The 23,206-nt window shown below is 41.2% G+C and overlaps 2 protein-coding genes across 2 annotated transcripts in view; one reads left to right on the top strand and one right to left on the bottom strand.

The window, feature by feature from the left end:
• Nucleotides 1-1,403: 1,403 nt before the first annotated feature.
• Nucleotides 1,404-19,413, bottom strand: TTF1 (transcription termination factor 1). Its single transcript, XM_024210415.2, has 11 exons — nucleotides 19,339-19,413; nucleotides 15,282-16,229; nucleotides 14,615-14,859; nucleotides 13,416-13,601; nucleotides 12,372-12,450; nucleotides 11,207-11,337; nucleotides 8,593-8,821; nucleotides 7,636-7,725; nucleotides 6,294-6,359; nucleotides 5,445-5,530; nucleotides 1,404-3,740 (listed from the first exon to the last, which is right to left on the bottom strand). The coding sequence occupies exons 2-11, from the start codon at nucleotides 16,166-16,168 to the stop codon at nucleotides 3,568-3,570; spliced, it is 2,172 nt and encodes a 723-aa protein (XP_024066183.2). The 5' UTR covers nucleotides 16,169-16,229; nucleotides 19,339-19,413; the 3' UTR covers nucleotides 1,404-3,567.
• Nucleotides 19,414-23,081: 3,668 nt separating this feature from the next.
• Nucleotides 23,082-23,206, top strand: part of CFAP77 (cilia and flagella associated protein 77) — a 91,929-nt gene continuing 91,804 nt past the window's right edge. Inside the window, exon 1 of the mRNA XM_026657238.1 lies at nucleotides 23,082-23,203. Coding sequence (XP_026513023.1) covers nucleotides 23,082-23,203 — 122 coding nt within the window. The remainder of the gene's footprint in view (nucleotides 23,204-23,206) is intronic.

A 23,206-nucleotide genomic window follows, 5' to 3' on the forward strand; every position in this document is an offset into this window, starting at 1 on the left:
AGAGAGGCATGAATCTGTGGATAGTAATGTCAGGTGGTCATATAACAGTGTTTAGCCCACTGCGTAATCTTCAGTCCATGCACTGTGCTTTTCCAATATGGTAGGTAAAACATTCTCCCCATAAAAGGATAAAAGGTGGTGGAATGTAGTAGAAAGAAAGAGCCTGAAACATGGGGCCTGGTACAAGGCCTAAGGGCTGAACTAAAGTGAGCAAAAGTCAGGCCCTGCTGATATAAAGCAAAGTTAGCAAGAATCAGGCTACAAGCAAAAGCAGATGCTTGCTTGCAAGTTCACTATCCAATACATGAACTTGGCAAGAACAGGCCTGGCACTGCAAAAACACAAGCACTCTTAGGCACTAAGTATTCACGTAAACACATTCCAGAAGGATTGTGCCAGAACACCTCGATACAAGGTTATGGTGTAAATACACTCCCCAAAGATGATACAGGGGCACACTGACCCCTCCTAAGGATAAGGTCAGGATGACACAGTGATGGATAGCAGGGCTGCCTTTAGGAAGGGCAGGGCCTGATTCGAATACCTGGTGGTGGTCCGGGTCTTCAGCGGTGGGTCCTCAGTCGCTCCAGGTCTTCCGTGGCACTGAAGGACATGCCGCCGAAGACCCGGAGCGAGTGAAGGACCCGCCGCCGACATGCCACTGAAGACCTGGACCGCTGCCGGGTGAGTAAAAAAAATTAAAAAGGTGCCTAAGTTAGGCGCTCTTCTTTAGGGCGCAGGGCCCTCTTAGGCGCGGGGCCCGATTCGGGGGAATCGGCCTAAAGCCGGCCCTGATGGATAGAGATGTTTTGATTGGACCAACAAATACAAGGTAAAGGGTGGTAACTAACCACGTCAGAGGAGCAATACGTAACTTGTTTGTATCAGTGTATAAGAAAGGGGTCCCAGAAGAGGTGTCTTTGTCTGGCCGAGGGGGAGTGGAAAGTCCTACTGCTCACTGAGCTGGTCCATTGTCACAGGCATACATGTATTAGTGTACTTTGAGCCGGGGCATTAGTATTGTGCTTTGTTGGCAATAAACCTGGCTGAGTGCCTTCACCACTGATCTGAGTCTGTTGTCTTCTTGGGCAGTCTGATCAGAGTCTGCTATACTGGCTATCTGGATAGAGCCGGAGCATCACACAGAGAGAACACACACAGAACCAACAACTGACAACATCACTTGTGTGTCTGGCTGAGTGCATACAATCAGAACAAGCATCTCAGTTTTTCAGATGCTAAAATGTGATCTTTGTAGGCCAGGATTAGCCAGCATCCACTTGTACAGTATTACTAATCCCACACATTCAAAAATCATGAGTCAGACTCCCAAAAAATCATGATTGGCTTAAAAATGAGACTTTAAAAATAATAAATTTTGGATTCTTTTTATTTGCCTTCTGGTGTTTGAGCCTTTAGGGTTTACAGTTTTCAAACGGGAAACTTTTTTAAAAAGTGAGAGATAAGATTCTCACCTAACAACCTGACTCCAGGAGGTGGAAGTTTAAGTAATACACTAAATATCATAACAGGTTGCAATACTGCTTGTATCCTCATTTTCTGATGAGTCTTTATAGAAAATGTAATGAACAAAACCTATACAAAGACAAACTTTACTTGCAGTCACACCAAATTATTTACATTCTCTTTATCTACAGAAAATTGCCATTATCTTACAACAATTAAATCATAAAATGAAGACATATGTACAATTTTCATCTTGTCCATCAATATTCTTATTATTGTAATATTTACATAGAAATACTTCCCTACGAAAAAAGGAATATATGATCTATTGACTATTTTCTCTCTGCATTATATTAAAAAAAAATAAGAAAATCTTAAGTGTATCACTTCAGTTTTAATAGAAACAGTAAAAAAGTAGTTAAAGTAAAAGGCACATATGCCCTTTTTTGTTGTATAAAAGATTAAAACAGAGTAACCTGAGCTCCAAAACTACTAACAGTTTATGCAGGACATATTACAGCTGTTTTTAAAACAAAATAGCTGCCAAAATTACAATTCAGGCTTCTACGATTCCCCTGCAGCAACATAAGATGTCACAATCATCTAAAACAGGGCAGCTCCCTTTCTTTTAGTTGTTATTGGGTCATCAACTGTTGCTGGAGAAATAACCGAATTTCAGGTCTCAGCAGATGAATAGCTTTCTAAACTGAATTCATGGAAGTCCTATGGCCTGTGTTTGGCTAGAGGCCTGACTAGATGACTGCAGTGGCATCGTTTGGTTTTAATAACTATGAATAGATCATTCTAATATTGAAGAACTGGCAACATACCACCACACTGAGCATACACTAAGCATAAATGCAGAGTTTGACACTAGAATAAGCAGTCTTATTAATACAGTTTTCTGAACTAAACTTGCACCCTTCCTTATTCTGGAACAGTTTTCAGCTGTAGACAAGCCCTTAGGAAACAACCTAAAAGTTTTTACTCATAAAAGTTAATATTTTTGATTAAAAAGAAAAATATAAAATGCACAGGCCAATAAAAACACATGATGCACCTAAGAGACCACACTATGGCTCCTCTATGAATTTGGACATTTTATAAACTGATACTATTTAACCAGAGGCCCAGAAATGCTCCATAATTCTTCAAAAATTTATTACTCTAATACTTCTACAGTGCCCAATGTGGGCTATGTAATAAAGATTCTTAAGCATACTTTTCTGAAAAAAATTCTTCAGATCAATAGTCTGTTTATAAACTTCAGTTATTTGACCATTTTTACAGTATCAAAATCACTTTGGTCATATAAGTGATTATACTGAAATGGATTTGTCTTAGCTAGTCAGAGCAGAGGGGAGCGCAAGGAGAAAGGGGGCAACTGTGCAGTTACTGACTCACCAGTGTAACAGCTTAAATTAGCCATATAGCAATCAATTCTCCGCAGTCTGGCTAACAGTACACTGGCTTCATTAATATTCCAATGTTTCAATTAGGTGGAAAATGTTTGACAGAATCTACAAAATCTTAGTCATTACATTTCAAGTTGATTTATCCACAGTTGTTATTATCTCTGAAGACTGGTGGTACCCTCTACTTACCTAAACAGTTTGTTGCATTTTTTTAAATACATACTGAACACAGCAAATTAAAAAAAATTCTCCTTACACAGACTTTTTTTTTTTTTTTTTTAAGGCAGATTTTTTTAAAAAAGAAGATCCTAACTTGACATTAGAATGCTGAAAACCTAAATTCATTCAGACAGGCTTACCCAGGACTTTAAGCAAATTTGTAATGAATGAAATATTAAGAAAAAATATTGTTTTTCAGTGTTTCCACAAGTCCAATACAAAGTGACCTTTAGCTTCCTCAAACAATCTGAAGATAAGGTTAAAAGTCTCTAATAACAAAGATACTGCAAAAAATAATCTGTATTTACTTCTCTCTTCAATACAAAACAATAGAAGCAGACTTGCGTGTCTTCATTCTTCCCATTATTTCATGGCCATATACATTCAGTTTCCGATTTAACCCAGTTTAATCAAAATCCATTTTTCATATTGGGGGTGTGCAAAGAGGGAGCATTTTAGAGGATAATCAGTCATTGTCATCAGCATCATCTTCACTGTAGTCAAAGATATCGCTGAACTGGAAAACCTTTCTCTCGCAGCTGGAAGGCGACATGTCACAACTCTGAGGCCTCTTCTGCCTTTTTTCTAATCTTTTCTCAAGCAATGGAAGTGTCTCATCATAAAGGTAATCGATTATTTCTTTAAAAATGAACAATACTCAGTTTAGTTTTAATCTCATCTTGGTCTTTTCATTAGCAAACTGTGTTCTCTCAGAAAGGTTTGCAAAACTAAATGTATTGTTACTTTTTTTTTGCTGATTAAATTAACAATTGCATTTATGTGCTAAGAGTATATGGTGCACTTTTTCCCAGACAGACAATCTCAAGGCACCATATTAACATTAATGTTTGCAATGTACCCCCATAAGCATAAGATCTGTTTTACTGATATCAGAACTTTGACAAAGAGAAGTGAATTGACTAAGCTTAGGGAGCAAGTCAGCAAGTTGGAAATAGAACCCAGGAATCCTGAGACTCTTGGTCTTCTGCTCTAACCATGAATTTGTTCTGCACGGTCTTAATCACAGATTCAAAAAGGAAGTTTTTCTTGTTTAATACCTTTCTGATATTATGTGATGGACGCTGTTGAGTGGCAGATTAGGGGACTAGGAACTCAGACTCCTGAGTCCTCTTACTTGTCGTCAATAATTCACTTTGTGAACTTGAGTAAATCCCTTAACCACATGTAAAATGGGGATGATAATACAATCTTACAAAGTGATTGGTATGTCTTAATTAGTTGGAAGTGCTTTAAGAACCTTGGTTTAAAGGTGTGATGGATATGTATAACACAGTACTATAAAAATGTTGCAACAATCTCCACTTAAATGTCTGATGGTTTAAAAAGGAATAATTTAATATAATCTTTTAATGGGAAACCTCAATGCCCTACACCCTTCACAGCTTGGTATTCCACCACTGTAATCTGTTTATACTCTTCAGGGCTCAAGCTGGTTACCAATGCCTTTTTCATGCTGCCTCCTTGTTCTCCAGAACCTAGGCTTTTTATTTTTAAATTAATTTTCTAGCTGTTATGGTTGCTGAGCTAGCACTGAAAATGTGAACTGAGCATATAACTGATACACTGACGTCTGACTGCATTTGCGGTACCCAAAACAATAGCTCTGATTGGTGTGACCTGCCCTATTCATCTCATACAGTAGGTGCTAATTCAGACACCCAGTGACAATACTTTAAATGTCAATATTGTTAACAGTTTCATGGCTCCTCAAAGCATGCCAGAAAGGAATGGGGAGAGAATATATGAAGACCTGCACAATGTATAATAACAGCTCATTTTGGCACCACGAGCAAGTTGACTTGGAAAAAGCACCACTTCTTCCCACCTCAAATCAAGAAAGAGCCAAGCCCAGAGAGACTAGCAGAGCTCTACGAGGCATATAAACCACATTGCCACCCTTTATGGGAGCCACGTTCAAGAAGCCCAGTGGGACATACATGTCTAATACAGGGCAAGTCAGGTCCAAGTTTCCCAGCAGAGCCCATGGACATATTTGGTCTCACCGAGAGGAAGCCAAGCATAGAGACCATGAATGATCATATTTTGAATATCTACTAGGAGCAGCATCTCCAATGGGTAGAGCTTGGACTGGTAATCCTATCAATACACACACACATAAATGCTTTCTAACAAAAGTAGTACTAAAAGTCTAGGGTGGTTGGGCAATGCAGACTGATACTGTGAACTGCATCAGTGATTGGGTGCTATTGCGTAACTATACATCAAAAATATTAAACGATGATAGAATGTGTATGATCTTAGTCAAATTATATAGGGAAAACCTGACAGAATGACACACAATGCAACCATAAATACACTAACCGGGAAAAGTCTTCGTTTGCCAAGAAGGGACGCTGGTAGCTTTTAACTTGTAAAATTTGGCTTGAACATAGGCTTCAGGGACATCTCTGAAAAGAGAAAGGTTCAAAATTAGTGATACAACATACTATCGGGAAGTTTCACTATTAGAATGGCGTCCATTCATGGGAATGGCACTTTTTGCTCCAATTAACCAACCTCTCACAGTGTTAGCTAAAATCTTTTTGGTCTTTAGACCACTGAATATAGATCCCAAATAAATAAAAAATATTGGCCAAAACACTCTTGTCCCTTTAGCATTAGTACATCAAGGCAAACACTGTATGTTATGAATGTGCACTAAACAGTAAGTGGGGTTTACAGTGGAAAATATTTTCCCTTCAAATCAGCTCTATTGTATGATCTGGAAAATTCAGTACACGAAGTCAACAGTACTGGGTAATTTTACATACAGCATCCATTCTGTTCTAAGAAAAGACTGCAAAATTACAGTTCAATTATCCAATAATTATACTATAATGATGAAATAAAAATGTCCCCAGTGTTATTCATCACAGGCCTTCATATAGGGCACAGCAACTCAGCCTCAAAATGTAGGCAGTATTTGTATGGCTATAAGATGGGGTGGGTAGAAGAAATAGCTTTCCGGCATCTTAAATTTCAACACTGATTCCCAAAGTTTTAGGTTCTAATCTTGCGGAGATCTCTGCAAGTGCAGAATCCTATTGAATTTAACAGGACAACATGAGGGTGTATGGGTCCAAACCTGTGGATTCCTTTGTCGCACAAGCCAGATAAGATGTATGATAAATGCTACTTGTTTGTGGCCATATAATAAACAAATGTTTTTACCCAATTATCTCACAGAGCTCTTCCCAGTTCACTTCATTAGCATCTTCCACCTTCATTTCATACAATCTGAGAATCAAAATACAGAAGGAACTTATAGGGAGATCTGAGACGGCAATTAACTAAACCCTGAGTCTATGTTCCTTCTCCCCACTACAAGACACAGCACATTTTGGGCTGGTAAAATCTGCATGTAAGTGTGCTTGTGTGTTAAGTGCATAAACTGTGTTTATGCAACATTAAGGTTGCCAAATTAAAACAAAGCTACATAAAAATATCTTCTACTCCTTGTGCTCACAACAGCATTTTCAAATATTGTTTCATGCGCACTGACAAGGCTTACACTGTCTATATCCATCTGTTATCTAGTCTATTGTATTACACATTTTAGGCTCCATGGGGCAGGGACCACCTTTTTGTTCTATGTTTCTACAGTGCCTAGCACAATGTGGTCATGGTCTATGACTAGGGCTCTTAGGTGCTATGATAATACGAATAATAAATTACAATAATAATAAATAATAATAATAATAATAATAAGTAGTTAAGGTGCTAAAGTAGAAGCATTTAGTTAAAGTCCTTATTTTGAACTGCTCTTATCTTTCTGAAAGTTTAATCTATTTGCACTAAAATTTTCCAGATTGTGTGTGCTCTGATTACAAGAGTAAAAACATTTTTTTCCAAGTGCCAGCCATGAAGATTCAGCCTACGCTCTTTCCATCTCATGCTTCATTACCAGTAGATAAAGGTGCTGAAAGCCAAATTAGGTCCTCAATAATACTTAACATGCATGCAACTGCCTGTCTTCAGATCATGCTCTCATTCACCTGTGGCAAAACCACTGAAGGCAACAGGATTACACAGTTGTTACTGATTGGAATTTAAGTAATTTTCTTGATGATGCACAAGATGGAAAAGAACATACTACTTGCTCAATATCAGCTATGTTGGCTCTGTAGGACTAACAAGAATAAAAAGAAATGGAGAACAAATATGAATCTGAACATACACAAGGAGCAGCTCTGTGGAGTACGAAAGTACTGTTTTTACATAGTCAAGCCACAGTCTAAGTCCCCAGGATAATTATTAGGGTGCTTTATAACTGTTTTTCTGTTACAAAATGCCTGTATAAACATTACAGAAACCTAAGGGTGGAATATAACACCATAGAGGTTACTGTCCTTTGAGTTTAATAATCCAGAAACCTCCCATTCTTCACTTTCCCCCTACATGTACTCCAGATTTTTACTTTACTAGCAGGTTCTTATCAATCAGGACACTTTCATAACATAACCCATGATCCCTAGACAAAAAACACAGAACATTGCACAAATATGATCCATACCTTTTAATAAGATTGATTTTGGCCTGTAAACCTTTAGTTCCACCATATACATTCTGCCCATTGGACATTTTCTTTGTTACAATTGAAATCCTGGGGAAAACAAAGATAAGAAAAGAGCATTTTCCCACCATGTCGGGGGGGGGGGGGGGGGGAGAGAATCAGGGTTAGGGTTTTAAAAATGATCTATTTTTGTTCCCCACTAAATTAGAGAGTTATGTGTTTTGTTAATTGTCTTATATGGCTCTATAGCTTTGCTTTTCCCTCTAAGACCCTTTCTCCCCTACCTTCCAATGGTTTTACCTCTCTTATGAGTTTGCTAACATGTTTTGTAAGTGAAACTGTTCAGATCCAACAGGCTCAGTCTAATGCAACATTCAAATCTAGAGGCTTGAATCTCTTGTCACTTACATCAGTGTAATTCCACTCACTATAGTGGAATTACTCCAGATTTGCACTAGTGTAAGGGCGAACTTTGGTTCTAGATCTCCTATTTCTTAAAACTTTTACTTTTCCATCATTTCCCTAACAATTTCTTTTCATTACTATGATGAAAACCACCAACTGTGCCTATGAAGTTGCCTCTTTTCTTTCAAAAAATAATTCATAATATGCAACACCACACTGTCACAGACACCAATAGAACAGGCCCAGACCGTGCAAAGACTTAAGCATATGTGTAACTTCACCCGTGAAAGTAGCCCCACTTCCAGTTATGCACATTCTTATGTCTTTGTAGAATTGGGGCCATAGTCTGTGTACAGGTAAACACAAGTTTTGGAACTGAAAAAGAAGGAAAGTCTTTTAAAACCAACTGATGTGACGCATATCTATTATGACCAGATGTTTAATCATGCAAACATAAGCCACAGTACATCTAGTTTGAGGAAAGGGAACAAGAAGGTAACAGAGGTAACTCCAGAAGTGTGTATTAGTAGCCAGACCCAAAATAAACCTTACCATTTCTGTTTACACTGTCTCCAATATCTGGTTCCCACTTTAGCTTCTATCTCAGTCCAAGATATGTTCTTGTACAGTTGTTCACGTTCAACTGAGAGAGTTCCATCTGAGTTCTCTGCCTGTAGCAAGAATTGTATGTCTTCCAAATCAGCCCTCTTCTGAATGGTCTCCTTCACTGCTTGAACTAGCTTCTGTGTCTCCTCCTTACTCCAAGGACCAGAATTAACCTCTATATTATTAAATAAAGTTACTGATTTATATAGCACCTCTCACAAGTGAGTAGAATAAAGCGAAAAAGAAGTGTCTGATCCTGCATCACAAGTGAACAAAGGACAATATCAGGAGCCAGGAACTCCAGAGCTCCATTCCCACACCTATCACTAACTCCTTCAGTAGATCTCAGAGTAGCAGCCGTGTTAGTCTGTATCCGCAAAAAGAACAGGAGTACTTGTGGCACCTTAGAGACTAACAAATTTATTAGAGCATAAGCTTTCGTGGGCTACAACCCACTTCTAAGTTATCTAACCTCTTTGGCTGAAGTTTTCAAAAAGGATATCAAAAATTAGAAGCCTAAATCCATATCCAGGCATACAAAGAAGTGGCCTGATTTTCAAAAGTGCCAAGCACCCCAGCAATGCCCACTGACTTGAGTAGACATTGCTGGGTACTTGGCATTTTTGACAAGTTGAGCCTCTTAGTTGCATGCCTAAATATGGACTTAGGCGCCTAACTTTAGGCATCCATTTTTGATAACTGGCCTCTGTACCAATTTCCCTGTTTGACAAATGCAAATCATACTTGCCTACATCACACAGGAGTGTTGTGATATTCACTTATTGTTTATATAGCACATTATATTTTCAAAGTGCACTGCAAAGAACTAATTAGGAAAACAAGAAAAAACTGTTACAAGCTAATGCCATCTGTTTCTTGTAGTAACAGCTGGAAAAATAGAAATGGACCTCCTAGAGAACAGTGATTTTTTTCTCAATATTTGCTGATGAAATATAGCTCACCTTAAATTACAATGCAGTTTCAAACAATGGCAACTTTTCAAACATTCTATATGAGAATATGGGAATGAGAGAGAGAAAGAGAGAGAGAGTGTGTGTGTGGGTGGAAGGGGAGAGAGATTAGATTAATGCACTGTTAATCTGGCTTCAATCTCCAAGTTAATTTCTCCAGAAAACAACAAGTTTATTTGGACTTTCCATAAGTACTAAATTGAAAATGTAACAGGAATACTTGTACAGTAGCTAGTGTATATGCATTACTTATTTGTGCTAACTGGAGATATGTTCCTATTTTTGCAATGGAGGAGCATGGGGAAGTGACACATACTAATGTGTCTACTTTTTAACACCAGCCACTGTGTTACAAAAGCCTCCCAGTGAATATTTTTACTGCCATTCCATGAAGCAGAGAAAATCTTTCCTCTCTGCAGATTAGAGTTACCAAAAAAAAAAAAAAAAAAAAAGTCTTTTCATTTTTGAGAAACAGCAAACCAAAAAAGTATACTTAGCCATTTCTTTGGCTAAAGGGACTGCAGCCAACTGAACCTGTCTTAAATATAATATGAATTTGCAAAGGGTATATTTCCCTACAAAATCAACTACAAAATGAGGAATGACTGGCTATGGATCTAAAATTGAATAAGAGTCAATGATGTGATGCAGTTGTGAAAAAGGCTAATTATCATTCTGGGGAGTATTAACAAGAGTGTCATATGTAAGACAAGGGAAGTAACTGTCCGCTCTACTCAGCGCTGGTGAGGCCTCAGCTGGAGTACTGTGTCTAATTCTGGGCACCACACTTCAGGAAAGATGTGGACAAATTGGAGAGAGAGTATAGAAGAGAGCAACAAAAAATGTTAAAAGGTTTAGAAAAGGTGACCAATGAGGAAAGGTTTAAAAAAAAAAAAAAAACTGGGCATGTTTAGTCTTGAGAAAAGACTGAGTGGGGACCTGATAACAGTCTTCAGATATGTCAAGGGCTGTTATAAGGAGAGTGGTGATCAACCATTCTCCACGTCCAGTGAAGGTAGGACAAGAAGTTAAGAGTTTAATTTGTAGCAAGGGAGATTTAGGTTAGATATTAGGAAAATCTGTTCAGTCAGGCTGTGGCTTCCAAAAAAAGGTTATGAAATTCCCATCACTGGAGGATTTAAAATAGGTTGAACAAACACCTGTCAGGAATGGTCCATACAGTGTTGTTGTAGCCTTGGTCCCAGGATATTAGAGAGACAAGGTGGGTGAGGTAATATCTTTTATAGGACCAACTTCTGTCAGTGAGAGAGACAAGCTTTTGAGCTTACACAGAACTCTTCTTTAGGTCCGGGAAATGTTTTGGCATGGTCTAAGGTTTACATGTCCTGCATCAGTGCAGGGAGCTGCACTTGATGACCTTTCAAGATACCCTCTGGCCCTACATTTCTAAAATTCTATGCACCTAAAACAGTGATTTGGAAAAGCAAAAACCCATGCAACCCCCAGAAAGAAATCAACCCCCTGAACTGTTTAATTCATAACATCCAAAAACGATACTAAAAATACTTGCTAGAGTAGTAACTTAAAATGTGAATTGTTATTTTTAAATGACGCATATTATGCCTTACGGGACTTAATCTGAGAATACTTCATAGCAACTGAGTGGGTGCTGCGAGACATCATCTCAGAAATTTTCTTCCAGTTGTTGCCATGTATAGCATAAAACTTCTTTAATTTTTCTTTTTCGTCCTCAGAATACCTAAGATAGCAAAAAGTAAGTAGCTTCAATTGCAAATCCAAAAACCCCAGGTTGCTATAGATGAACATCACCTTTAAAACGTCTGAAAAGATACCCGCTCCTGTTACAAGTAGTACTTTGAAACAGACCTTTTCCTCTCTCTAGTCTTATAATGGATATCTCCATTAATGTATTTAATTTCTTTCTTTCTTTATTTATACTTACAGGAATATTAGTTTGTTTACTTTGGCTTTATTCACTGTCAAATGCACATTTTCCCTGTACAGTCAGTCTCCCTGTTTACATGGATGACGCAACAAGGTAGAGAAAAATATTTTAGAGTAGAAAAATGTGATTGTAAACCCATAGACTTGTCAAGAGGAACACTGACAGAGGCAGTACTTGGAGAGTACTAACCTTTATTCATTCAGTCATGGAATTTTCAGACTACAGGGCTCAACAATTTATGTTTTAAAAGGAAAAAACCAATCAGCAATGAATTATACATGCCACATTTTGTTTTTAAAATGAACCCAAGTTGACTGTAACCATAAGAGAGCTTTTTCTAATGCAGCGTCAAACTCATCAAAAGATGTGTGCTGTTTAAGATTGCTACTCTTTGTGTGAACAAGGAGGGAGGGGCTATCACAACAGAAACTCTGGAGTCAAAACTCACCAACGAGCATTCTCTGAGAGAGCCTCAATTCTGAAATGCACTTCTTCCCATTCTGCCAAAACCCAGATTTTAACCTTCCAGACATGCTGCAAGGTCCAACTTTTTGCTCAGATATTTGTGTAGGGGTTAGATTGAGGGCAGGACAGGGTGTTTCATTATGTGGGAGTTGCAATGTAACAGCAATGGAATTGGAATCAATTAGGACTGGTCAGCAGAACAGTGTAAATTCATTATTTTGTTTTAATAATGGGAAAGTTTTCTCACATCAGGGGAGGGGAGTGGTCCTCTTAGTATACATGTTTTTAAAACTGAAATAAATTAACGTGTGAGCATCTGAGACAATTTGTGAATTCAGATGCTGCCTGAATTATTTTCTTACCTCCCTTTATAGTTGTTTGGGTCAAACATCTTTCTTGCCCGAAAATATACCTGTTTCCAGGGCCGGGGAATCCCCTCAGCTACAAGACAGACAAATAATACAGTTTTAAAATATATTAGACACAGAGGAAAGGATACTGAAGAAAGTAACATAACATAGTAATGGGAAAAAGATCAGTGATTTTATATAATCAGTGTAAAAACACATTCTATGGTGCTGAAGAAAATGGAAAAAAAAGGAGTTGGGACCAATTTGAATTGAATCCCCTGAATAGTTTTGTCAAACAATTAGTACAACACAAAATAAACATAGTATGAAAAGTCATTTTGAAAGTGCATTAAATAAATGGATAAAAGACACAGATGAACAAGTATGTTATTTGAAACATCTGCTTTTTGAAGAGAAAAAATGGTTTGATCCTGTTTTCTAGCACACATGAAAAAGGGACTTAGCAAGTAATTTGGGAAATCATCAAAAGTTCAATAGTTAATTTTCCAAGATAGGAACAAAGCAAATAGAATTTTACACACAAACATTTTGACTAACTGCCTCTTTTAGTAATCTAATTTCCTTTGGTTTAGGCCAACACTGTGCACGGAATTTGCCAGCGTATGTACACTAAGAACAATGGTTAAGATCTGCAAAGCAGCCTAAGGGATTTAGACTCATATCTACCATTAATAAGCCTCCTAGGTTGCTTTGAAAATTTCAGCCAGTCAGTTCACTTATTGCCCAGCCAGTAAGAAATGGCACAAATTGCACCTTTGACCATAAAGGCCTTAAAAATCAATTAATCTTGCTAGGTGGGATGAAGTTGAATCCCAACCTCCAACCCCATCACAAATGAACACAGCTATTCACAACAGCATAAAAGATATTTTACCAACTATATGTAATCTCGAAACTGTGTTTCTTTCATTTTAGTAAGATTTACAATTGAGCATTTTTAAACAACAGATCATTTTACAAGACATGCAAATGATGCCACCATATACTGGAGGGCAGGATCCATCTACCTAAAGTGGAACTATAATTAATACTCACCAATCTTCATACCAAAAGCATATTTTGTTTTCAATTTGGTGATGGCTTGTTGCTCTTCTGGGTACCGGTAGGTAAATAAGAGTTTCTCTGCATTCTCTATTTCTGTAAGCGATAAAAAGTCTTCAATATTCTTCTGTATTTGAGTATTTTCCTTCTGAGAAAACCTGCCAAACTTGATAGGCATACCTGGAATATACAAGAAGTTAGGTTTAGGAAAACAAAAACTCAAACATCTCATTTGCATTACATCTTGAAAAGACAAGTTTACAGGAAATTTTGGCAAACAGATGCTAAGATAGCAATTAACAGAGAAAGGGAGTAATGACGGATGATTTAGATGTACCCTCGTGATTATAATTTGGGTGCCAGGATAATGTGCACCAACGAAGACTGAAATAAGAGAAAAATGGAATTGGGAATAAGGACATAATAGAGCTGTTCACAGATGGAATGCAACAATCATTTTCAATGGATTATAACACAGAACAAGGAAACAATATTCAGACAGTAAATGTTTTACATCCTAAAGCAGAGGCCTTCAATCTGTGGGGTGTGCCCCCCGAGGGGGGCATGGAGTAATTTTTGGGGGCGGGGGGACTGGAACCTGGACCAGCCCCCTACAGGGGGTGGGGAGGGAGCACTGCCCAGCTCTGCTCATGACTGCTGCCTTGGTTGCCACTCCGCTCCCGGGGATCCGTGCCTGGGGTCCTGGCTGCCGGCCCTGCACCTAGGGTCCCACCTGCAGCTGCCAGACTGGGGTCCCCACTGCCCGCTCTGCACCCGGGGTTCTGTGTCCAGTCATCACTGCAGACCTCGGGTCTGCTCCTGCCCCCACCCACAGCTGTGGCCCCTGCCTCGGCCTCCTTATCCCTGTCCGCGATCCCCCACTCGGAGCCACAGCCCCGCTCCTGGCTCTGGGGTGGGGGGCTGGAGGGGTTAGGGGCAAAAAGTTTGGGGATCACTGTTCTAAAGAAACACTCTAGCTGGAGCTAAGTCAGACGTTTTGTCTTTCTGTTAAATAATTTAAACAGACTGCTATTCCACTGGAATTGGAAGCTGTGATAGAGTCTCCTGCATTTCAATTTCTAGAAGCCAGATATTTTGGACATGAAAGGCACTATATAAAATCTCTTTTTTATTCTCCTCTATCCAATTACTTTCAGTCCCCCAATCAGTACAGTGTCCTCCTGGGGGCTCACCTTGTTCTTTAAACTTTTTAAACCTGATCAGATCTCTCCCAGCCATCTTTAGGATTGATGTTTCTGACAATGTCCACACTTGAGGAATGAACTCCTCCAATTTCCTTTTGACAGTCTCCAAATCCATTGCTGAACACATGGGACTTTCAAGGAACTCTTCATTATTCAACATCATAGAGTTTTCAGATTCTGTAAATCCAACATCCTGGCCTTCCTCAGTTTCAGATGCCACAGACTCTGGTAACCTGGTAAAGAGAAGAATTATATAGCTCAATGGTGTAGATGATTATCAGCCTCCCTATGATTCTTCAAGCCAAGGGTAAGGAACTATATTCCTTGCCTCGTCCCAACCTATTTCTAACCCTTACAATATAGCTGTAATTCCATTAAGGAATTCTGATACCAAATCCTGATCAAATGGTTTGTCAAGGTCATCAAAATCCCCAACATGTAAATGTAGCTTATATCCATAGACGTTTTGATGGAGGACACTAGTAAGAGAGAAGCTGTTGACTTATAACATTTCCCTTTCTCTCTGTTACTAATACCTTTGATTATTCAAAGTGAAATAATTTTTAGAACATACTTTACTTCACCAAATGCAGTAGCTCAGATAACTATGTGATGGATGCAATAGAAATGATGAAAGAGAAAATTCAAGCCTTACGTTCTCTTAGCTTCTGAGGTTGCTTGTTCAGAGTGTGATTGGAAAGGGAAATCAATATTTCTAACTGGTACCATGGCTTCTTCAGAACAGCCATTATTACCCTCTGAAGTAATCATAGAAATGTCAGCAGTCACATCCAGAGGATTTTCATCAAATACTGAAGAAATCTTTCTCATATCAGTCTTGTCTTCTTTGGAGGATTTTCCACCTTTATGGGTTTTGTGGCGTTTTTTGGGCACTACGGGAATGCTCATTTTAGAAGATGACCCTGACATCATAACCTCATCATTCCTTTCTTGAGAGGACGTAGAATTTTGTCCTGAATATGACAAAAACGATGATGCAAAGGTTTCATCACTGGCTTCTTGTGTCTCACAGGGGCTGGACTGTTTTCTTTTTTTCTTTTTTTGGCTTCTGCAATCATTTCCAAATGCATACAAGCCAGGCAGTTTGTTTACCTCATCCTGCTCTTCTGACAAATTCTTTTTTCTTTTTTTCTTCTTAGCAGATGCATTTACATAAATATAATCAACTCTCTCCAAAGTTGTGTCCATCTCTTGGTTCACCTGGATACAGAGTACATTATTTTGCTCCTGCTCACTATCACTGTGTTTCCGTTTCTTTTTTTTCATTTTCTTTTTGGAAGCATCTGTTACAGTTTCGTTATTAACTTCACACTTCCCACTAATACAAGAGTTATCTAACAAAGAGTCTTGTTTCTCTTGCTTGGTTTTCTTTTTTTTCGATTTCTTTTTATGAACATAAATGTCCTGGGAAGATTGATCTTCAAAGAGCAAAGGAGAATGAGGGCAAACTTCCACACTCTGCATACATTTCTTTTTGTTGCTTTCAAGGCTATCGCTATGTTCTCTGTTTTTCTTCTTCATCTTTATAAAGTGCAGGATTTGCAAATAATTTGTACTTGCTTCTTATGTCTGCTTCACTTTCCTTGAATAATAAAAAGAAAAGAAGTTTTACTCAAGTGTCATAATTTACACAAGTAAACTTCATGAAAGTCAACAACATGCAATTGGATACTATCTTGATAATCTCTACATCAACACCATTAAATAGAGTTACATGGAGGAAAAACAAGGATATTTAAAATTACCACTGGCACTACTTCAGAGTCATCCAGTTTTCCTAAAGAACCAAAACATTTAAGCTGTTGTGCTTTCAAATGCAATTTTACTTTGAAAAGTGACTAGGTAAAAGTTGGTCTAATAAAATATATTACTTCACCCACCTTGTCTCTCTCTAGATAAAAGTAGCACATTCTTACTCAAAAGAGGTCTCCCAGGTTCTATTCATTTCACGTTATATCTCCTTACTATAGTGACAAAAATATTTTTTTTATTGATCATTTACTATTAGCTCTAACTTGCCTAAGACCAACAGAGTTACGGAAGAGAGCTTACTTCTATCCTGGCTCAAGTATCATACTCTAGAACAGAGGTTCTCAAACTGTGGTCCGTGGACCACCAGGAGTCTGCGAGCTCCATTCAGGGGGTCTGCAGTTAGTTCCCTCTAAGGTGCGCACCTGGGCGGCCGCACACAAGAGAATGAAGGGCCACTCACCTAAGTAGTGGAGCCTCGCCGATGTGGCTCCACTAATTAGGTGCCTGGACCCTGGAGAAGATGCACATGTAAGGTGAGGTGGTGGCCTTGGGGGAAGTAGCGGGGAGGGGGCAGTGGAGGGAGAAAAGGGGGTGGGGGGAATTGGGATGTGCAGGGCTGCGGCTGCCAGAGAAAGAGGCGACTTTCCCCAGTTCCAGGGCTGCGGCTGCTGGGGAGAGACAGCCCTCCCTCCCAGCCTCAGCAATGTGGCAGGGGAGAGACCCCCCTCCTTCCCAGCCCAGGCTCGGGGGCTGCTGCGGCGGGGGGAGAGAGGGCACATCCATTGCATTAGAAAGATAAGACTACTGATATTAAAATATGAGTTGTTTGCTTTTATTTGTAGAACAAAAAAAGTTTATTATTATTAAGGGTTTTTTTATATAGCGCTTTTAAGCAAAGCGCTTTACAATAGTTAGTTTACGGCACAAACAACAGTTGGAAAGATCATTAAGTGGTGTGCCAAGACCCTCGGCAATTTTCAAGTGGGTCCATGAAAAAAAAAGTTTGAGAACCAGTGCTCTAGAAGATATACACTGATTACGGACAGATTTGCAGAGTCTGCAGAAAGGTACAGGCTGACAATCAATCTAAAAAAGACAGAGGTAATTTATCAATCTGCGCGAGGGAAACCAAACACAAAACTAAAGCAACACACAGCTGGATGCTGGTACAAACTTCTGTTACCTTGACAGTATATTGTCTAATGATATTACCATAGACAAGGGGCTGACAAGTCATATTAACAAAGCCAGTTCATCATCTGGCAGACTATCAGAGTCTGGCAACAACACGGTATAAAAATAGTTGTGCTGTCCAACTTGCTGTATGGTTGTGAGACCTGGAAATACTACAGGCATCACATTAAGCTTCTAGATAAGTTCCATTTACTATATCTGTGTGCTATACTGGGCATCAAATGGCAGAATAGGTTACCAATAATGAGGTTCTGGAACGTAGTCACTCTACAGGGATTGAAGTATCAGGGGGTAGCCATGTTAGTCTGTATCTACAAAAACAACAAGGAGTCTGGTGGCACCTTAAAGACTAACAGATTTATTTGGGCATAAGCTTTCGTGGGTAAAAACCTCACTTCTTCGGATAGACTCCTTGTTGTTTTTACAGGGATTGAAGGTATGCTTATCGCATCACAGTTAAGCTGGGCTGGTCATGCGTTTCGGAGGGGTGACACCAGAATGTCAAACCAGTTGCTGTATGGCCAATTGTAAGTGGGCAACTGCACATGAGGTGGCTAGAAGAAACACTTCAAGGACACATTTAAAGCATAACTTGAAACAGTACAACATTGAAATTGACAGCTGGGAGTCGTCAGCAACAGATAGACCATGCTGGCAAGCAGAAGTCAACAATAGGGTTACCCAGTTCAAGATTAACCACCATATGGATTTTAAAGCACAGAGGCTGAGTCGTAAACAGCATCGGACTCAGCAGACACAGACTGTAATCCCTTCCTCATCATCGAGCTACTTATGCATTTCGTGTGGAAAGGACTGCCAGTCTTTTTAGCCACAGCCATACGTGCAATAGGTAAAAAGGTCATCAGCGTCATCTTCAGCCATGGAGGACAACAGCAGCAACTAGGATGAAACTGGGTGAGATAATATCTTTTATTGGACCAACTTCTGTTGGAGAGAGAGACAGGTTTTCGAGCCACACAGTACACCATTTATGGCTGCAGGTACATTAACTACATGAAGAAATCAAGCATGCTGCCATGAACCATTGACTCTCTGGCCTCTCTACTGAGTCTGCCAACAAGGGAACTGATTAGTCAGTAATAGTTTTTGTCATCTCATTACCTGACAGATACCCCTAAATTAATTTCACACCGATAGCCATTCCGTGACCAGACAGTAGTTATAAGAGAATGGTAGGACTGAACTACCTGCCCACCCCAGGGAGGCAAGTTACTGTGTTAACGCTAATGTTGCGATTCTTCCCATAATACCATCCCCAGCCGCACTTACTCCCGCACAAAGGAGCTCGGTTCTGGTGTCCCAATAACATTCTGCCCCAAGCCATTATCATTCTACCCATAATCCTCCCCACCACCACTAGCCCCGCCTTCCTTCCACTTGACTCCTCACTGCCCCCAACCCTCCCACCATCCTTCCCTCCCTCCCCCAACCCTCCCACCACTCTCCCCCTCACTGCCCCCAATCCTCCATCCCTTCCCCTCACTCCCCCATCCCTAATCCTCCATCCATCCCCACTCACCCCCTCACTGCCCCCAATCCTCCATCCCTCCCCCCACTCACCCCTCACTAACCCATCCCTCGCCTCCACTCCCCCAACCCTTCATCCAGCCTTTCCTCCCCCACCCTCTCAAAATCATTCCGCTTTCCGTCCCGCATCGCCGTCACTCCTCCTACCAACCATCTCCCCCCTACTCCGATTTCAGGCCGCTCCCCCCGCCCCATACCTGTCCGGCTCAGCTTTCCGCAGGACACAGCAGCACCACAAGCGCGCACACGCCTCGGTCCCGGAAGTGTCCGTCGCCATCGCGCTTCCCCCGGGCGGCCGGGCCGGAAGTGTCTTAGCCGAGTTCCGCTGCCCCCATGGACCGGAAGTGTCCCCTGCCGGACCTGAGGAGGAACGGACCCGAGTCCTTCTGTCACTGGCTGCGCTGCTTCCGCTCGGGAGGAGAGAACGCGGCGCCCCGTCGCGCCTGCTCCTCAGCGGGCTGGGCCTGGCCTGGTTCGCATCTTCCGGCTAGGCCTGGGCTCCCCCTGGGCCCTTCCCCCGACCTCCGCAGCCTCGGGGCTGTGGTGAGCCCGGGCAATCCCCTCCTCCCCCGGGCCAGGCCAAGCCCACCTTGTCCCGCGCGGGGCGCTGCTGAGCCCATCGGCTTCGTTCAAGGGGAAACCTGCCCAGCCCGACACGGCCCACTGCGCCCTCAGTCCACATGCCCGCCCCCGATTGTACATCACGGTACAACCGGCCAGGGACCCTGCCTACAGCTTCCTGGAAACCTGCCTGGGAAGCTGCTTTTGTTGGCAGGAGGGTCAAAAGTAAAAACGTGGCCAAAAACTGTGCTTTAAATATTCCAGTTCTAGGTTTGTGTGAGCAACACAGGTGAGAAAATGTTTTAAAGCGACCATGTAATTAGCTGGTGGGAAGGCCTGATCCTGCAAATCACTTTACCCGGACACAGTGCACCTGCCTGCAGTAAATTATAGGATCAGTAGAGCCCTGAAAATCTGTGGATGTCCATGCATGAGAAGAGTTACAGATTTTATATCTGCACAGGGCTCTAAGGATCAGGGATCTTGTTTGTGCATTGTAACATGCATTTTTTTTCTGCACAGCTATTAATGCAGTATAGAAGTTTCAAAGACTTGATTTTTTTTAAAAAGAACTTGCACAGTTGAGGTGCACCAGGATTGGTAACTGATCATTATCCTTTCCTGTTTTACTTATGCACTTATATTTTGTGCTTTAAGGTGGTAGTATATTGTCCTAAAATTCTCTTAATAAAGCTTTGAAATTGATTAAGCTTGCTAAATTGGTGTGGACCATGTTTTTCCACCCAACAATATTTAACCAGATATTAACAATAGATCATAGTATGAGTCCAGCTCAAGGAGAGTGGTAATGTGAGCAGTTCCTCAATATAATCATCCACATGTGCTTCTTTTACTAGTTACAACTTCAACTCAGGCATCAGATGGCTCTCCTCTTGTCCCTCCCTCTCTGACAGTCTGGCTGCAAGCAAACAGCAGACAGAATTCCAGCAAATCCTGATGAGTCTACTTGGACAGCTTCCCATTTGTCTAGGAGTTCAAAATAGAGTTCAGAGGAGGGACAAGATGAAGCAGTCTGGATGAAACTGAAGAAAAAGAATTCAAGCTTTCCTTGGCATTTTTAGCAAAGGGAACATAAAATCACTCTTGATAAAGGAAGATCAACTCTGGCAATTATAATAAAGTATGTGTCTCCCTCTCTACTGTGTGATTTAAAACATTAAGCATATGTGTTCCTGTCTTGTAACTCTCCCTGACTCAATCCCCAGTAATATATTGACAGAAGATAATTTCAGATTAAAAGTAAAATATAAATTCTTACTCTGAAAAAAGATATTTTCAGCTCCTGTATTTCAAACTTCTTAATGTTGTTGTAGCCTTGTTGGTCCCAGGATATTAGAGAGATGAGGTAATACCTTTTGCTGGACCAACTTCTGTTGGTGAGAGAGACAAGCTTGCTGGAAAGCAGCTTGTCTCACCAACAGAAGTTGGTCCAATAAAAGATATTACCTCATACACCTTGTCTCTCTGTTAGCACTTTGTATTGTCAGGTTGGGATTTAATCAGTTTCCCGTGTCATTTGTTGAGGCCTTCACATGGAAAAGAAAGCACTGAAAAAAGAGGATTATAAAAATACCAGAGTTGGCTGGGGGTGGGGGGGAATCAGCTATATTACAGGATCCAGATACTACATGATACGTTTCCCCCCATAATTGGCTAGGTTTCCGGGGGGCAGTGTCCCTTGTAATGTTGAGCTAAGGCAGCCCTTTAATCTCTGCATGGTTTTGGGGGAAGCAAATTGTAAGTTTTCAGAATGGAGAGGTAAATAGTGGTGTCCCCCAGGGGTCTGTTCTGGGACGAGTCCTATTCAACATATTCATAAATGATCTGGAAAAAGGGGTAAACAGTGAGGTGGCAAAATTTGCAGATGATACAAAATTACTAAAGATAGTTAAGACCCAGGCAGACTGCAAAGAGCTATAAAAGGATCTCTCAAAACTGGGTGATTGGGCAACAAAATGGCAGATGAAATTTAATGTTGATAAATGCAAAGTAATGCACGTTGGAAAGCACAATCCCAACTATACATATAAAATGATGGGGTCTAAATTAGCTGTTACCACTCAAGAAAGAGATCTTGGAGTCACTGTGGATAGTTCTCTGAAAACATCCACTCAATGTGCAGCGGCAGTCAAAAAAGCGAACAAAATGCTGGGAATAATTAAGAAAGGGATAGATAATAGGACAGAAAATATGTTGCCTCTATATAAATCCATAGTATGCCCACATCTCAAATACTGTGTACAGATGTGGTCACCCCATCTCAAAAAAGATATATTGGAATTGGAAAAGGTTCAGAAAAGGGCAACAAAAATGATTAAGGGTATGGAACGGCTTCTGTATGAGGAGAGATTAATAAGACTGGGACTTTTCAGCTTGGAAAAGAGACGGCTAAGAGGAGATATGATTGCGGTCTATAAAATCATGACGGATGTAGAGAAAGTAGATAAGGAAGTGTTATTTACTACTTCTCACAACACAAGAACTAGGGATCACCAAATGAAATTAATAGGCAGTAGGTTTAAAGCAAATAAAAGGAAGTATTTCTTCACACAACGCACAGTCAACCTGTGGAACTCTTTGCCAGAGGATGTTGTAAAGGCCAAGACCATAACAGGGTTCAAAAAAGAACTAAATAAGTTCATGGAGGATAGGTCCATCAGTGGCAATTAGCCAGGATGGGCAGGGATGGTGTCCCTAACCTCTGTTTGCCAGAAGCTGGGCATGAGCAACAGGGGATGGATCACTTGATGATTACCTGTTCTGTTCACTCCCTCTGGGGCACCTGGCATTGGCCACTGTCAGAAGACAGGATACTGGGCTAGATGGATCTTTGGTCTGACCCAGTCTGGCCGTTCTTATGTACTTTGGTGACCCAGGTTTCCTCCTCCATCTGCTGCTGCTTTGGAACAGCAAAAGGCTTGTGAAAGGGGCAGTTCCCCAGCAGGGCAGGCACCGGGGTCAAAGCTTGCTTGGGAGGGAGGAGGCCGGGTTACTGCCTGGGGACACACACACCCCCTTAGTAATTTCCCCCGCCCCCAAGCCCTTCCTTACTATATCCATTACAGAGCCTGTTAGCGTCCTTCGTTGTCCTGGCAACGGGCCGCTCCATCACTGGCGGGGGGTGTCTCCTCATAGCGGTCCCTATTGCCCCCCCCCAGCTGTAGCCCCGGTGGGGTGGGTCTCAGGGCCGGGGTCTCTGCCTCTCTTCTGTCCCTGCGCCCGCAGGGTGCCCCTGCCCCAGGTGGGGGGGGTGTCTCCGCTTTCCCTCTCCCGAACCTGCCCCCCCGCGCCTGGTGCGGTCTGGGGCGCCGGGAGCCAGCGGCACCGCGTTCCCGAGCGCCGAAGCAGGACCCCGGCCATGGCGGCGGCCCCCAGCGGCCCCAAGGAGCTCCCCCGGCGCCGCAGCGCCAGCCAGATCTGTCCCCCGCCGCGGCGGCCCAGGACCCTGGCCGAAGTGCAGCCGGGCAGCGAGAACGAGCGGCT

The sequence above is a fragment of the Terrapene carolina genome, unplaced genomic scaffold (assembly GCF_002925995.2).
Source record: "Terrapene carolina triunguis isolate 2854851 unplaced genomic scaffold, T_m_triunguis-2.0 Scaffold238, whole genome shotgun sequence".
In the NCBI taxonomy this organism is placed as follows: Eukaryota; Metazoa; Chordata; order Testudines; family Emydidae; genus Terrapene; species Terrapene triunguis.

Coding starts and splice junctions, on each gene's coding strand:
- TTF1 (XM_024210415.2), bottom strand. CDS start 16,168: ATGAAGAAGAAAAACAGAGAACATAGCGATAGCCTTGAAAGCAACAAA. Junction 7,726..8,592: donor AGACAGTGTAAACAGAAATG/GTAAGGTTTATT, acceptor TGTTTTCCCCAG/GATTTCAATTGTAACAAAGA. Junction 5,531..6,293: donor GAGCTCTGTGAGATAATTGG/GTAAAAACATTT, acceptor TTCTCTTTTCAG/AGATGTCCCTGAAGCCTATG.